The sequence below is a fragment of the Furipterus horrens genome, unplaced genomic scaffold, assembly GCF_987537825.1.
Source record: "Furipterus horrens unplaced genomic scaffold, mFurHor1.1.pri manual_scaffold_16, whole genome shotgun sequence".
In the NCBI taxonomy this organism is placed as follows: domain Eukaryota; kingdom Metazoa; phylum Chordata; class Mammalia; order Chiroptera; family Furipteridae; genus Furipterus; species Furipterus horrens.
Genome location: NW_028327186.1, coordinates 1,520,244 through 1,537,340, shown reverse-complemented (window position 1 = coordinate 1,537,340; position 17,097 = coordinate 1,520,244). Strand labels below are relative to the sequence as shown.

The following is a 17,097-nucleotide window of genomic DNA, read 5'->3' as shown; positions in this document are numbered from 1 at the left end:
TCTCTACATTCTTTTCTCTTCTAAGAAGTCATAACATTATTAGAAATATTAATGTAGTAAATCTGAAAGGTCACCAATTCCATGGGATGATTTTCTAAATTTGGTTTCAGTGTTATTTAGATTCAGAGGGACAGTCCCCATTTAAGCCACTGGATTTGCAACTCCTCCTCTTGGTCTACAAGGGACAGTCCCATTGTCACCATGCTGGCCAGGACCACATGTGCGAGACCACACCGGGACAGACGTGGTCCCAGGAGCATGACAGGTCACAGCGGAAGGCCCTGGAAACTTCCAAAACTGGGGGCCCAGCCTAACCTACACCAAGGGGGCCCTTCCAGGAAGTCACCTTCTCAAGCTTTCAGTGGCTAGTCTTTGTCACCCCCCCCCCCACACCCACAGCCCAATCACCTCCTCTGTGTGTTTTTAAGATTTTATTAATTTTTTTAGAGGGAGGGGAAGGAAGGGAGAAAGAAGGAGAGAAACATCTATGTGCGAGAGATATATCAATCGTTGCCTCTCACATGCCTCTAACTGGGGACCTGGCCTGCAACCCAGGCCTGTGCCCTGACCGGGAATCAAACCAGAGAACACTCGGTTTGTCGGCTGGTGCACAGCCCACTGAGCTGCACCTGTCCAGGCTCTTCTGTGGTCCTTGAAGCTCACCAGTTCCCAGCCACGGTGCCACTGGCGGGGTCACCAGAGCAGGTCTGGGGAGGTTCAAGGTCAAAGGAAGCTGCACTTCCTGTCACATCTGGCACCTGGTCACAGGCATGAGGGGAAGGGCTGACTCAACCTCACACGTAACTCATGTTCTTTACAACCAGGGGAAATGAATGTATTTCCCGGTGCAGAAGAAGGAAAGCTCACAACGCTGCTGGAGACGCATCTTCTGCAAGCCTGTTAGCAGCGCCACGCTGATTCCTCTGCAGAAGGCATGCGGAGGACCACGCGGGGGCGCCCTGTCCCCACGGTCAGCAACCCCCATGGGCAAGTCCGGACAGAGTAAGAATTTGCTTTAAAAAGACATTCAAGCCCGAACACCTCACGGCCAACTAAAAGCATCAAGACACCAGCCTACGTGACACTGGACTTCAGACCCGGCTCCTTTGTCTGGAGAGCCAGACTGTCTGCTGCCACAGTTCTCTCTGTGTGACAGCTGGACATGAAAATTACTTCTCAGGGACAGAAAATTATTTCTCTGTGACAACAAGACATGAAAATTATTTCTTAGTAAAGAACAAATCATCTCCATCAAAGTTCCAGCCATGCTTATTCAGAGCAAGAGACAAACCCAAGAGAAACGAGGGCACTATGACGTTACGCTTTCTTTGATGTGACACACGCGTCTCATTGCCACGGTGCTTTTTATTCAGACCAAGTCACACAGGAACGCGTCGCTGGCAGGTGCATGGGCCTCAATGAGGGCAACAGCGCAGGGACAGGCAGCCAATGCGAGGGGACAAACCCACCGCCCCCAAGTCACTGCCCTGCACGAGGCTCCTGTGTTGAAAGCAGAAGGGAAGGAGCCCGAGCCTCTGCAGGGAGCCCGAGGAGGGAGTCACCCGGCAGGCGTTCGGCACCTGAACCCCACCTTGAACTTGTGACAGGAGGGTCCCCGCCAAGGGCCCAGGGCAAGCAGGCACAAGCCGATTCCAGAAAGACGCACAGGAGAACATACAGCCATTGGGCTTCCCTCAGTACCCACCCCTTTCTTATGGGTCGACATGTGTCTCCCACGCAGAATCCCTATGTCGCGGTAGGACCCCCGTGTCTCAGTATGTAACTGTATTTGGTGGCAGCTCTTTGGAGAGGCAATTAACTTCAAATGAGGTCAATGAACGGGCCCTGACCCCCTACGACCGGGGTCCCTTATATGAAGAAATTTGGAAATAGAGACAGTCAAGCATAGAGGTTAAGATGATGTGAAGACGTAGGGAGAAGACGGCCGTCTACTGGCCAAGGAGAGAGGCCTCAGCAGACACCAGTCCTGCCAACACCTTGACCTTGGACTTCCAGCCTCCAGGACTGAGACAATACGTTTCTGTGGTTTAAAATGCCCGGTCTATGTTCAGCTTGAGCAAACGGATACACCCCTTCACGTTCCCTCTGAGCCACTGAGAGGCCTCCTCCAGTTCAAGTCCCCAGGCCTCCGGACTCCTCCGACCACTCCCTTCTAAATCAAAACGGGCCAAAAGCAAACCGTGATGACAGGGCCCTCTGGTGACATGTCCTGATCACTGGCAACTGCCACACGCATGCCCCTTGGGAAATGGCACCGTTCCGCTGATAAAGGGCAGAGTCCAGCCTGCCTGGCTGCTCTTTCTCAGAGATGCTAAGTGTCCCCGGCAGTCGTTGCTCTTGGTGGCGAGTCCTGCACACCAGCGCTTATCTGTCTGAGCCTATGACAGGGGTAGCAAGCCATCGGTTTCAACACAGAGGTACGAGGTACGCTTACTGCCCCGCGGTCCCCTCCAGGGCCACAGGCTGCACCGTAAATGTCCAGAGACCTCGGACAGTTGTCTGCAGCTGACTCTCTCCCAGGCGGTCACACTGCCTCCAGCACCCAGAGACCTGGGTGGGCTCCACTGCCCCCCAGTCTCTGGGACCAGCACCCTTGGGGTCCTTCTTGACCCCTCCTTGCGGCTCCTCCTCTTGCTCTTTCTGTGCAGAACTGACGTCATTCAGGCTCCGCCATGTCTCTACCACCACCAGCAACACACCCTTGCTGGCCCGGATGCCACCAGCCTCGGTCCCTCCTGCAATCTGAATGTCACGTTCTACTGGGAGCATCCTGTCTGAGCTGCTTACTTCCTGTGGCACGGCCCCCCCAGCCTGCTCTGCTGGCTTCTGGCTTCAGCCACCGCACACTGTATGGCCTGCTCCCCATTGCCTTCACCCCAGCATGTCCCGACCAGCCTCTCTGCCTGGAGGCGCTCGGCCATTTGCCTGGGCTCCCGTGTGTCAGGGAGATGCTCTGGACTGGGCCCCCGGGCCTGCAGCCAGGACCCATCCCGCAGTATCCTTTGTCCTTCCTTGTCTGAACTTCTTGCCACGGCTCCTCACGTCTTACTCCACGGTACTCCCCGGTGCTGGATGTGCTAGTCAATCAGAGACGCGAACTCACACCAAGAGCTCTGAGAAATGGAGCCCCCGCGTGTCTGCGCCTGGACCACTCTGCAGCGCGTGGGTCAGCTCGTACCGTGAAGCAGGACAGCCCACGGGGAGGCGGCCCCGTGCTCCGTAGATGGGACAGCTAAGCCTGGGAGCGTTGACAGTCGCACAGAGGTCAGGCTGTGATCAGGCAGGGCCACCCTCCATCCCTGAGGTTTTGCCCGTACACCTCATTTATTCTCTGTGAGACGTGCCCTGACTCACAGACAGTCCCCATTCTTTCCCATTTTATCTTTGCCCACACGGTTGTTATCATTATCATTGAGATTTCAACTGCCCGTGAACACAGAGAGAATAGTGTCATCACCCCCCGTGAGCCCACAGCGCAGCTGAAACAAATACCAATCTGTGGCCTTTATCTGCCTTTTGTGTCTTTCTGTTTTGGAGTGTGGGGCTGGATGATGTGACGTATTATAGATTACAGGTTTTGTTCACGTGTGTATTTCCTCTCTTTTTCCTTAACTAGGGTAAAATAAATACAAAGGCAGGACTTTTTGTCTATTCTGGTCACCCTGTTATCCCTCGGAGCCTTGAACAGAGCCGAACACACAGTAGGTGCTCAATAAACACTTATTCAATGACTGTGTGGATGGATGGATGGATGGATGGATGGATGGATGGATAAATGAATGAACTTCCACTCGGGCTCCTCGAGTCTGGCCCCTGTGTTTCCATTCATGGGGCCATGTGTGGTCAGCCAGGCCCCTCTGTCTCCTCCCCTTCCCAGGGCTGCTGAGGGGGCGAAACCAGAACTACCCCCTGCAGGCACTTGGGTAAGTTTCTACTGTAGACACAATCTTATATACTAGCCTTACAAGAAACCAAGATTCTCACGTGCTGAGCAACATTCCTAAAGGGACAAAGGTGGCAAAGAACAGTAAATGCATATTTTAGGACTCTGTGCGTGTGTGTGTACACAGGTAGTTCTTGAACAACACGGGCTGGAAATGGATGGATCCATTTATTGATTTTTTTCAATAAATACTGTAAATTCATTTTCTCATCTTTATGATTTTCTTAATAGCACTGCTTTCTTTAGCGTACTTTATGGCAAAAACGCGGTATGTATAATACAGATAATAAGCAAAATATGTGTCGATGCACTGTGCACATTATTGGTAAGGCTTCTCGTCAACAGTTGGCTGTTACGGTCGAGTGTTGGGAGAGTCCAAGTTATACGAGGATTTTCGATTATGTGGCGGTCAGCGCCCCTAACCCCGCATCGTTCAAGGTCGACTGTGTGCTATATATGAGGGGTCTGTCAAACGGAAGGGCAGGCTCAGGCTGGGGAGGGTACTCACATGCAGCCGCGGAAGCGGCCCAGGTCGTTGTTTGGCTTCTCGCACTCGATCACGCTGGTGAACGTCAAAGGATTGAATTCGGAGACCTAAGATAACGGCATGGACACATTAGAGAAATCGGGGCACAGGCTGCTCCGGCCAGAGGGCTCTTGCCTTTCTGGGCGGCACCCACAGCTGGGGAACCCGCATGGGAGATTCTGCTCACTGACTGTGCCTCTACTTCCATCACGAGTGATAACTCACCTGCTGAGTGAGTGAGATGCACTAATGCAAACTAAGGGAATCTGAGCTCAGCCCTGGCTGCTGTGGCTCAGTGGATTGAGCACCGGCCTGTGAACCAAAGGGTCGCCGGTTCAATTCCCAGTCAGGGCATATGCCTGGGTTACGAGCCAGGTCCCCAGTAGGGGGCGAGTGATGTTTTCCCCCCTCTCTTTCTCCCTCCTTTCCTTTCTAAATAAGTAAATAAATAAAATGTTTGGGTGAATAAAAGAGAATCTGGGATCCCAGCAAAGGAAGTCACTAGTGACAGGAAGGAGCAATTGCATTTTGGGGGGCTAGGTCAGTATCTTCCAATTTCCTACTAGAGAAGCAAATTCCACCTGGGAAACAAACTTAGGAGGTATTTCTTCAATGTGTGCTAAAAATTCTTCGCCAATATTTGCTGAGAAACATTTACGTCACCAACGTGTAAGCCCAAACTTTCTGTTTGAATCTGCTCCATGAAAACACAAAAATGACAGCTCACCACAAGAAAGTCTTTCATTTAGAATCTCGCCTTGTCGGCTGTGACATATGGAGGGATTGGGGGTGGCGAGGGGGGAGGAGGCAGGGCAGGGGAGAGGGGAGGAAATACAGGGCACACGCCTTTGGTGGAAAGAATCGAGTACAACGAAAGGATTTTTAAAGTCAGTTCCCTTTGCTCAAGCTTGTCAGTCTTTCTCTCTCCGCTGCCACAGCGTGGTAAAAAGTGGAACCATCTTTGCTCACCCAAGCATGTCATCACATAAAAAGTGCAAGTGATTAGAAGTCAAAGAGAAGGCACTGACATCGCTGACATGACGCCACCCCAGGTCGTGACGGCCCCACTACAACCGTGCGCTCCCCGGCACCGAACACAGCCACAGAGGAGATTACTCAGAAGTCACTTCTGACTTTTCCAGGACACCGTGTGTGCCAGGGAGGGCTCGCTAGGTAATGACAGCCCAATTCAATAGCGGGAATCACAATGCCATTTTAAAGGGCTCCTGAATTTTATTTTATTTTTAATCCTCAGCTGAGAACATGCTTATTGATTTGAGAGAGAGAGAGAGAGAGAGAGAAACATCAATGTGACAGAGAAGCATCGATCAGTTGCCTCCCATACACACCCTGAGTGGGGACCAAAGCTGCAACCCAGGCCTGTGCCCTGACCGGGAATAGAACCCGCGACCCTTCGCTTTACAGGATGATGCTCCAACCCACTGAGCCACCCCAGCCAGGGCCAACTCCATTTACTTTACAGCAGATATACAGCTGGGGAAGATGAAAAAGTTCTGGAGATGATGACGGCGATGGTTGTAAGACAATAAAATCAACACCCCAGAGCTGGAAGCGTAAAAATGGTTAAAATGTGATGCGCATTTTCCCACACACACACACAAAAAGCTCTAAGAAGCAGATATAAACAAACACCGAGAAATGGCTGTGAGGACAGTGATTAATCACCAAGCAGAACACAGCCCAGAATTCCAGGGCCTCCCAGCACAGAAACAAAGAGCCTTGCGTATAAATAATTCCTCTTTGTCCCTTTTATCACCAGAGTTATGTAATTAGAAAAGTACAAGTGCACACCTATACCAATGACATATTGTAACAAAGATAAATAAGAGTTTATATTTGGAAAAGTTTCGTTTCGCAAATCCCGAGACGTAGCTAGTTCTTCCACTTACCTGTATTTCTTCTAGAAATAAGTTAACTGTATAGTGGTTCCTGCTAGTTATTTATAATGAGAACTCATTCTGCCATAAAAACAATGTTAGAGGTGAGAAACATGTCTCCTCTGGCCTCTGGGCATCACGTAGCTCTCTAGGTGCTTCTAGATTTTTCAGGTTAAATGCTGACCTAGGTGCTGCTGGCTGCCTATCCTTCCATTGTTTTACTTTATTTTTTAAAAAAAGATTTTATTTATTTATTTTTAGAGAAGGGGGAGGGAGGGAGAAAGAGAAGAAGAGAAACATGGATGTGAGAGAGAAACACTGATCGGCTGGCTCTCATATGCTCTGTGACTGGGGATCGAACCCACAACCCAGGCATGTGTTCTGACCGGGATTCAAACTGGTGACCTTTCGCTTTGCAGGATGACGCTCAACCCACTGAGCCATATCAGCCAGAGCCCAAGAAATGAGAGGCTGTGCTAGGGATGTGTTTCAATATCCTGACTCCAGTAAGTTACTACTTATCTCCAGTTACCTCTGGGTAAGCAGACGTCTCGGGACCACAGTTATCTATGCAGCGAGGGTGTTATTTCTATGAAAAATAGAAGGTTGTACTTGAGAAAAAATGTGTCTCAGCTCCCTGCCTTCACTCACTGAGACGATCTTGCATTAATAGGAAAAGAGGAAAGTATATGATCGCTTGTACAGAAAGTTCCAACGAAACTTAAAAATGTTGTAAGGTTTTAACGTTTCCCAAGACAATTCAATGCACCCTGGTTGGATCGGTATTGATGATCCCCTCCCACCTTCAACAATGTCTGTGGATGTGGAGTTAGCACAGGCCACCCCAAATGGTGTGAACCCCAGGAGCCCTGGAAGTTGGTCCTGGTTCTTCTCATTAATCAATGTGAGACTTCGGCAAGTGAAGAGGGGGCACTTGACCTTGAACCTCCAAGGTCTGTGGAGCCCTATGAACCCGCAGTTCTTCAGCACGCAGAGCACAAGTGGCTAATGACATGGAGCTGGGACATGACCCAGTGCAGAGCATGCATGTCCAAGCAAGCCCCTCCCTGGCATGGAAACGCTCATCCTTCCTGTTGCCCCACTCCAAATGTTTCTCAAGCTTCTGTGGACAAAGTGGTTTGACCTTAATGGGCAGGAAGGACGATGCCAGGTGGGGACACAGTGGCGAGCCCCCAGCCCTAGCCCTGAACTTGCACTTGTGCTAGAAAATGCAGCAGCCGAGAGCTCTGCCACACCAGCAGGTGCCCCGTCCTTCCTCTGCGGGTGGTCAGTATCCCCTCCAGGTGGACCCGGTAGAAAAGGTACATGCAGGTGCTCTGCTTCCCTGTCTGCCACGCTGGGAGGCACGTGCGCCCAGACTCTTCTCTGAATAACGCTTGGCTCATGGGGAGGATTCTGTGACTGATCTCGCATTTCACATTAGTGTTAAAGGAATTACTAACATGTATTCATTAAAATCAAAAGCAAGCCCTGGCTGGTGTGGCTCAGTGGATTAACTGCCGGTCTGCAAACCAAAGGGTCACTGGTTCGATTCCCAGTCAGGGCACGTGCTTGGGTTGCGGGCCAGGTCCCCAGTTGAGGGTGTGCAAGACGCAACCACACATGGATGTTTCTCTCCCTCTCTTTCTCTCTCCCTCCCCGTCTCTCTAAAAATAAATGAATAAAATCTTAAAAAAAGAAAAATCAAAGCAGGCCTCCTCCATTCCCCGAAATGGAAGCAGTGATGTCTGAAAGGACATTTACCATTTATTCAAGTGGACACTGTTATTTTTTTAATCATAAAAAAGGCGACATGAACCAGCTTATGTTGCTTTGCGGATGAGATAAGCAGGTGCTGCCTGCCCTCCCCGTGGAGGGCTGGGTCTCTGGGGGACAGCGTCCCGGGGAGCCCGGGTGAGAGAAGGCATCAAGTCCAGCAGCACCCTCTCCGGCACTCACGACAAGACACGCAAATTGTGCGCACGCTCCTCCTGCCCTCCGCATCTGAAAATGCCCTTATCGCCGCCCGTCAAGGTGTTCCTGCTCACAGGGGACTTGGAGATGCCACTACCTGCAGTCCCAACGTCATCACCCCACCTGTACACCCGCCTTTGAAGGCGGATTGTCTGTGGTGTTTCCAGGCAGCTGCCAGGCTCTGTCCAGGGTCCTGGAATAGACCTCGTCTGCGGCGCCCCCGCTCCCAGCACCCACTCTGGCCATGTGGGGAGCCATAGAGAGGCCCACAGTTTTCCGCCTGGCTTCGTTTTCCCCCCGCCCCACCCAGTCCCCTTGGCTAATTGTCCCCTACACATCAGGCAGTGACAGCCCCTGGCTGAGGTGGGACAGGCAGGGGCCGCCGCTGCCCAGGGCTTGCAGGCCCTTGTATACCTGCTCCCGGCTGAAGCGTCTCCACTGTTCTGCGCTAGACCCCAGGTTCCCTGAGACCAGCCTGGAGCCTGGGGCACAGACACCTCACGGGTGACAGAGGCTTACTACCCAAGGATCTCACATGTCACAAGAGATGGTGCCAGACAAGATCCTGCTTGCTGTGGCCCCCTCACCTGCTGCCGTGGACCACCAGGGGCCACAAGGGCTTCTCTGATGTTCCAGAAAGCACAGTCCTCTGACACATTCCACGTGGTGGCACAATAACATGACTTCTTTGTAGCATCTAATCTAGCTGCGTATTTATTGACAAAGGGTGAACAATATCTGAATTCATTTAGGCAAAGCATTTAACCCCAATTAACTGGAATAATCACCCCATGTCTCATTTTGCATTTTCAATCCAATTTATATTCACTACATGCTGGTCAGAGCTGCAGGAATTCACAGAACGGCAGACAGAGTAGTACCGAGTGAGCACATGAATGAATGGACGCGGAATTTAGTTGCTGATTGCAAACATTGTGTTGCCAAATCAATATTTTTGATTAGTTAACCTGAAGCGGGAAAGAAACTGTGTTGTTCACCAGTGTTCCCTGGCTCTCAGTATTTATTAGAGAAATAAAAATCCGCATGAAGTCATATGTATTTTGGTACTGGTGGCAGGAGACATCAAACCTGCAAGGAAGCCCTGGCTGGTGAGGCTCAGTGGATGGAGCAAGGGCCTGTGAACCAAAAGGTCGCCGGTTCGATTCCCAGTCAGGGCACATGCCTGGGCTGTGGGCCAGGTCCCCAGGTGGAAGCATGTGAGAGGCAACCACACAGTGATGTTTCTCTCCCTCTTTCTCCCTCACTTCCCCTCTCCCTAAAACTAAATAAATAAAATATTAAAAACAAAAACAAAAACATGCAAGGAGCCTTAAATCAAAGTATCTTTTCTCCCATCAGTTCCATGGATTCAGTGTTACACTGGGAGTTAGTTTGTGGCCCCAGACAAATAGAACTAGACTAGAGATGGTTACGGAACGCACTTCGGTAACTCGTTAAGACTACCGCTGCCCTAGGTGTGGCCGTGTTATTCGGCCTGCAGCAGGCGAGGACAAAGCCTGGCTTGCCCGTCACACAGCATGTGACAGTTTCTGAGAGGGGTGACAGCCACCCCTGATGCCATCACCATCGCCAGGGAAACAAAGTGACAGGGAGCATAGGATCGGCCCCGGCGGGCCTTGTGGGAGGCGTCCGGAAGCTCTATGCCTTTGACAGCTCAGAGGGGAAACTGATCGGGGGTCTCTGGGCTGCTGCCTTTTCCTGACTGCAGACTTGCCTGTGCTAAGAAGAGGCGTCAGCCATCAAGGAGACCTCCTGTCGTTTGCCAGTAGAAGAGCCGGCCTTTGTCTCAGGAAATCGGACCTGAAAATGAACGAGCCGGCCCTCCCTCCCTCTCCCTGTCTGCTCAGCCTTTGTTCCCTTGGTTCCTTGCTGTTCCAGCCAAAAAAGCCTTTGAAGCTTCAGTGTGGACCGTGGCAAGCAACGCGAAGGCTCAGAGCCCCGGGGTTTGAGCGTGCATTGGCAAAATCAAACGCCCTGCCTTCCCTCTGGTCGCCAAGGGCACGGCGCAGCCGCGCCGGGCTGCGGTGGCCCGAGCAGATGTTTGAGGGGATCGGAGGGCTGGCTGTGCATTCAGACGCCAAGCAGGCAGAGCTGCCTGACAGAAAACCAACTTCAAAACCTAAAGGAGAGCCGGCCTTTCACACAGCCCCTCAAAACGACCTGTACCCGATGCCACACGGTGCTGAGCCTGAAACATGGCCCCAGAAACGCTGCTGAGCTCATCTGCACCAGCCGCCAGGTACGTGCCAGACAGTCTGGTTCACGGCCATGGCTGCCTCGTCCCTCCTCCACCAGCAGGGGCGGGCCTGTCACGTCTTGGAAATCACTGAGGGGAAAGGCGATGTCTTCCTCCCAGGCACGTGCAAGGGAACATTTATAATAAAGGTCCCTGGGGCACCCACGCAGGAGAGAGTTATCCTGATGGTGTCGGAAGAAAATCGGGGTAGAGGACACTGAGCGACGAGGTCAGCCCATTCCTGCGCTCGCTTGGGGAATGACTCCGCGATTACAAGGGCAGCGCAGCTGTGAAATCCTGTAGCACCACCAGGTGGGCTCAGCCATCGAGACTCAGAAGGAAAACCATCCAGCACTGAGGACAGGCAGTTTGGACCAAGTGGCCAACAGAGGGCAAAGAGAAACAGTGGTCAAGATAATAAAAGTGCCTTCCCAAAGCTGCCAGAGATGCTTCAGACTATGTCCCTGGCCGGGTGGCTCAGCTGGTTAGAGCATCATCTCCATACGCCAGGTTGTGGGTTTGATCCCCGGTCAGGGCACATATAGGAAGTACCCAATGATGCACCAGGAAGTGGAAGAACAAATCAATGTTTTTCTCTCTCTCTCTCTTTCCCCCCTCCCTCTCTCTCCCTCTCTCTTCCTTCCTCTCTTTCTCTAAAATCAATACATAAAAAGTAATTAAAAAAAGGTAAAACATAATCAAACCAAAATCTACAAAAGGCAAAAACAAACCAGGTCCAAGATGCAAGCTTCACACTCTGCTATACCAGTTATGACCCTGTAAGTAAGTCAAGCAAAATCTTTTAATGAAATTATAAAGATGGTCAGAATGAATTACAAAACCCAAATACGATGTTTATAAGAAATATGCCTGAAACACACAGATACCAAAAAAAAAAAAAAAAAAAAAATCAATGTGAAAAGATGAAAAGATATAGCCGGAAAAGAGTAACAGGAAGCCAGTGTACCTGTATTAATATTAGACCAAGTAGCTTTGAATCAAATAGCATTTCTGTGTTTAAAAAGAGTTCATCTTAGACTCCGGCTGGGTAGCTCTGCCGGTTAGAGCATCGTCCCGGTACGCCAAGGTGGCAGGTTCAATCCCCAGTCAGGGCACACGCAAGAAGCAACCCATGATGCATAGAGAAGTAGAACAACAAATCTCTCTCAAGTCAATAGATAAAGATTAAAGTGTTCGTCTGAAATGGCCAAAAGTCCCGATCGTTAAGAAAATCAAAATAATTCTAAATTTGCAAACCCCTAATAGCGTAACTTCAGGTTATAGGTTGTAAAACATACACAAACCCCCAACCGTGGTGGGAGATGTGAGCGTCGCTTCACAGTATTTGACAGAACAGCCAAAAAGCCGGGAAGGTATACAAACTGGAACAGCATTGTCAACAAATTTAACCTCTTGGGACAAATATAAACACTGTCCCCAACAGCTGTAGGCTGCCCAGTCTTGTACGTGCCACACACACATTTACAAACAGTGACCCTACTCTGAGCTATAAAAGCAAATAAAATGGCAAATAAAGGCAGAACTCAACGAAACAAAAAATGAACAATACGACCCTTTTTAAACTTCGCCGTGAAATTATGGCATACATGTCCAAACGCACAGATTTCAGTTAGTGAAAGAAAAGAGTTCCCGGAGAAATCAGGACCTATATTTGCCTAAATAATGTTAAATGTACTATGTATCCAAACTTGCGAGCTATGGCTGGCTTTCAGGGACATTAAGAGCTATCCGTTCATATTAAAAATATTAAAAGATGAAATTAATGAGCTCGGCATCCATCTCAAAGACAAGAAAATAGTCAATGAAATCTCGAGAAGGTTAAAGGAAGGCTCCATGAAACATAAGCATGGGGGCGGGTGTTCAATATCCTTGGTAATGAGGAAAGTACACATTAAACCACAGTGAGGAACCTCTACGTACCCATCAGAGTGACTCTAATAACAAAGCACTGAGTGGGGCGGGATTGAGCGCTAGCCTGCGAACCAACAGGTCGCTGGTTCGATTCCCAGTCAGGGCACATGCCTGGGTATATGGGCCAGGTCCCCAGATGGGGGCATGGGAGAGGCAACCACACACTGATGTTTCTCTCCCTCTCTTTCCCCCTCTCTCTAAAAATAAATAGAATCTTTTTTTTTTTTTTTAAAGGTGTAGAATAGCTCCTTCCTTATTCCCAATGACCCCCATGGGGACTGGCCTCCTGTTAATTCCCGGTTTGGCTCTGCTGGACAAGAAGTCATGGGAAGGCAAAATGGTGCCGTCACGTTGGAAAGCAGGTGGTGATTTTCTTAGAAAGTTAAACATAAACCTACCGTACAACCCAGCCATTCTATTCCCGGGTATTTGTTGCTCCTCCAAGAGAAATGAAAGCCGATTTGCATACAAAGACCTACACGTGAATTTCCACAGCACCTTTATTTTTAACAGCCAAGAAAACCTTCTACAAACCAAATGTCTCCCAAGAGATGAATGTATCACAAGGCTTATAGTGGGGATAGTCGTCGTCGTCGGCGGCGGCAGCCGTCCGTCTCGAGAGACGATGGTGTAGCTTCTTAAGAGTCTATCTGCACCGCCGAGAATGGCTGTGCAGTCCGACTCGGGAGTGACACGGTATCTGTCTCCTCCCGTGTTGAATCGACATCTTGCGATGACGCTGGAGTGTCCTCTCCAGTGAAGCTGAAGCTACAGAGCCTGGGCAGGGTGATATGGAGGGTCTGCTGTTGCCCATGCAGCAGACCCTGGGGATAGTCTACTTAACAGATTAGTACTAGCAATAAAAAGAAACAAGTTACTGATATATGTAACAACTTGGATGATTCTCAACATATGTGTACTGAGACAAAGAAGCCAGTCCCCCCCAAACAAAACAAAACAAAAAAAGTACCTTACTGTAGGATTCCATTTATAGAAATCTCTACACAATCAAAAATCATCTGTTGTGACCAAAAGAGATCAATGGTTGTCTGAGGGCCGAGGACAGTGGGAGGGCGGGCTTACGGCCTCAGGGGTGTGGGGTACCTGGACTACCTAGATTGTGTACTTGGTACCCTGGTGTGTAGCTATGTCAAAACTCATCCAATTGTCCAGTTAAAATAGGCACAGCTTACTGTATGTCAATTATATCTCATTGAAGCAGTTCAATTTTTTAAAATTCCCATCAGAGGGTTTTATTGATTTAAGAGAGGAAGGGGGTGGGGAGAGAGAAAAGAGAGAGAGAAACATCTATCAGCCGCCTTCAGTATGTGCCCTGACTGGGAATCGAACCTGTGAACTTCTGGTGTACAGGACGATACTCCAACCAACTAAGCCACCCAGCCAGGACTCAATAAAGTGGTTTAAAAAACAAAAGGACAGGTGAAGCTGGCCCCCGATAATGACCTAGTAAATTTTTTTTCCTCGTAGCACCCAAATTTTCCCCAACTCCTCATTTTTTAAACAATTCTTCCAGAGCAGCTATTAACAACTGCTTAATAAATTGCTCGTCCTTTAGGAAGGACGCGGCCACCTGACTTCTGTGAGGCTGTTTTCACCTCAGGAAAAGAGGAACTTATTTCTGGAGGAGAATAATGACTCCTCCACCTGCACTTAGTTCCTTCCCGAGCAAAATTAATCTGCCCAGAGCAACGGCTTTGCTTTTACAAGCTTAAAGTTGCTTGCGCATGGAATTCTTGAAATAAATTACTTCTGTGGGGACTCGGTGTCCTTTTAATTCGAGATCACCAGGTTCACGGTGGCTTGTTTGTCTCTTGAATGGTAGCGCCTGGTGAGCCCAGCTCATCCCAGACCACAGCACAGGCAGGCTTTCCCGCTGGCGGCCACTCAGTTCCCCGGCTCAGGACGCCTTCCCCAGCGGAGGGCTGTCACCAGCTTTGGTGTGCCCTCACTGCCCCCATGTCTAAACCTCCCTGTCACCCGAGGCTGAGCTAGGCTGCCCCTCACCACCCGTCAATCCTGCCCCCAGAAACATCCATGCACACCTGGTCCAATGCAGGCCCACCGGGCAACAACACACAGCACCATCTCTTACTGCGCATGCGCTATGTGCCAGGGGCCACTCTTATTTTTAGGAGAGGGGGTGGGACGGAGAAAGAGCAGGAGAGAAACCTTGATGCGAGAAACATCGATCAGTTGCTTCTTGTATGCAACCTGACCCAGGGACCAAACCCGCAACCCAGGCATGTGGCCTGACCAGGAATTGAACCGGCGAACTTTCGCTTTGCAGAACAATACCCAACTGGTCAGGGCCAGGAACCATTCTTAATTTTCTCCCAGTCCTCACTACAGCACTACGAGAAAGTATTTTCCTATCCAGGGGGCAGAGATAAAGTCAGTAAGAGCCAGACCGCAGAGATAAAGACAGTAAGACCCAGATGGCATGTAACTGGCCCCGGGCAATGAGGCAGGAAGCCTACCTCTTTGGAGGCAGCATGCCTCTCCCTGTGACCCCTAGTCCTCCCAGGGTCGGTGCCCAGCTTGGTGGGCACTGCTGGGATCAGCACCTGCCGCCTTTGCTCTGCTGAGCAGGTTGAAGGTCATGGCCCTTGTTGCTTAAACCGATGTAGAACCAGGCTCCAAATCCCATGCGTAATGGGGTAGCAACAATCAACATCATGGCCGGATCCCTTATCCTCAAGAGCAAATAAAAGAAATCTGCTTTGTTATCCAGCAATCTGAAGTCAGATGCAACTCTTCTCCAAACTGGGGGCAGCTGTGGGCGGTGCATTGACTAACCCTGCCAGGATCCCTCTTACAGGCAGCCCACTGGGTTTATCCAGGTCAAAGCAGAGACGTGAGTACGGAAGGAGGACAGGGAAGGGCAGCCATCTCTGGCGCCCACAGCACGGGCTACTGACAGTTCCCCCGGCTATCTTCATGTAACCCACCCGTGACCAGCGGACATGCCAACGTGACACACCACTCCATTCGCATAGGCCTCAGACGGGTGCCACTGCGCAGCAGCAAGCGGGGAGCCGAACCTCTGCGGATGCTCCTTCTTCATCTCACCCTGAAGTGCTTCCCTCTATAATACCTTTCATATGCCCTCAGGTAGCAGCAGTATAGCAGGATTCTGACCCACAAAACCAGCCACAGTTCACCCAAATGCACAGAACTAATTTACAGGGAAACAGACACGTATGTGTCACGGGGGTGAGGCCCTGGGTACCAATCAGGGCACAGGAAGCAAACGTATCAGGGAAGTGGTGGCTCAGCGGGAGGACAGAGAGAGGGCAGGGCGCTATCGGGCGGAGGCTGGTGAGGACCCAGGGGTCCCACGCAGCGGCTGCATGGCTGTCCCTCCCTCTGGGATCCCAGTCAGTGCCTGAGTGGAGAGTGAGGACGACTCAGTCCTGTCTCTTGGGACGAGGATTAACGAGATGAGTGACAGGCAGTGACTTGCCCCGTAAAGGGTTGCAGTGAAGATGAGGCTCCCCGTGGGAGGTCCAGCCCAGGTGCAGCGCCCGGCGGGGACAGAGCGGAAGGTGGGGTGTCCGGGACCCAGGGGAACCAGAGGACGCTCTAGGGAAGCTCTCAGGCCTTCCTTCCCTGGGGAGGCACTTGATACACGCAAGGTGCCCAAACTGGCAACATCCGCTCATTCTCCCAAACGCCCTCATCCCCGATTCTGCTTCCCAGGCCTGTGCTGGCAGTGTGTTGGGCTGCAGATTGGCCGCCTAGACTCAGCGGGGCAGGGTCGGGCCACTCCAAGTGCGGGGCTGGGGAGGCTGGGAAATGACGGGACTATGAACAGGCATAGTCAGGAGAGGAGTGGCCGGGACGGAGGGCAGGGGAGGGTCTGGGGGCCCCTGGGCCAGGGGATTGTTGGGCAGAAATGGTACCCAGGCTGCCTGCTGCCGTCACAGCAGCTCCATCCTGTTCGCTGCAGACTTTTTTGGAAAGGTGTCATCAAAAACAAAAATGGCTTCCTCAGCTTAACAGAAAAGCAAAGGTTGCTTTCCCTCCTCGTGGGACAGGTTTGGAATCAGAAGCATGCACTCCAAGCTGAGCAGGAAGCCCCACCTGCCTGGGGAGACCACACAGGCCACGGGGACGGGACTGGCTGCCCCAAGGACGGCCACCCCCACCCCGGGTCTGGGTCCCAGCCTTCTTTCTCCACAATGACTCTCCGAAAAGCTCTCTCTTTACTACTGATGGGAATCACCTCCTGGGACTCCTTTTATAATAGAAAACGAAGAGGTGAACAAGGGAAAAAAAAAAAGAGAGATACTGTGTCCAATGGACGTGGCAGCTTCCTTGAAGGAAACTCTACGATCCAAAGATGTCAGTCAAGGGCTGAGAGGTTTTCCCCCACTACTTCTAGGGAAATTATTTCAGGGGAAAAGATTTCTCTTCTGGCACATTGACTTTGAATCTCTTGCCTCAGGCAAGCCTGCATGCCCACGTACCTAAAAGAACTCTAACCAACTTTTTGAATTCTGCCCTGTAATAAAATTCTCGTTTG

The 17,097-nt window shown here is 50.8% G+C and overlaps 1 protein-coding gene across 1 annotated transcript in view; it reads right to left on the bottom strand.

The window, feature by feature from the left end:
- Nucleotides 1-17,097, bottom strand: part of ATP10A (ATPase phospholipid transporting 10A (putative)) — a 98,531-nt gene that overhangs the window by 31,423 nt on the left and 50,011 nt on the right. The window contains exon 3 of the mRNA XM_090263612.1: nucleotides 4,473-4,558. Within this exon, the coding sequence (XP_090119738.1) occupies nucleotides 4,473-4,558 (86 nt within the window). The remainder of the gene's footprint in view (nucleotides 1-4,472; nucleotides 4,559-17,097) is intronic.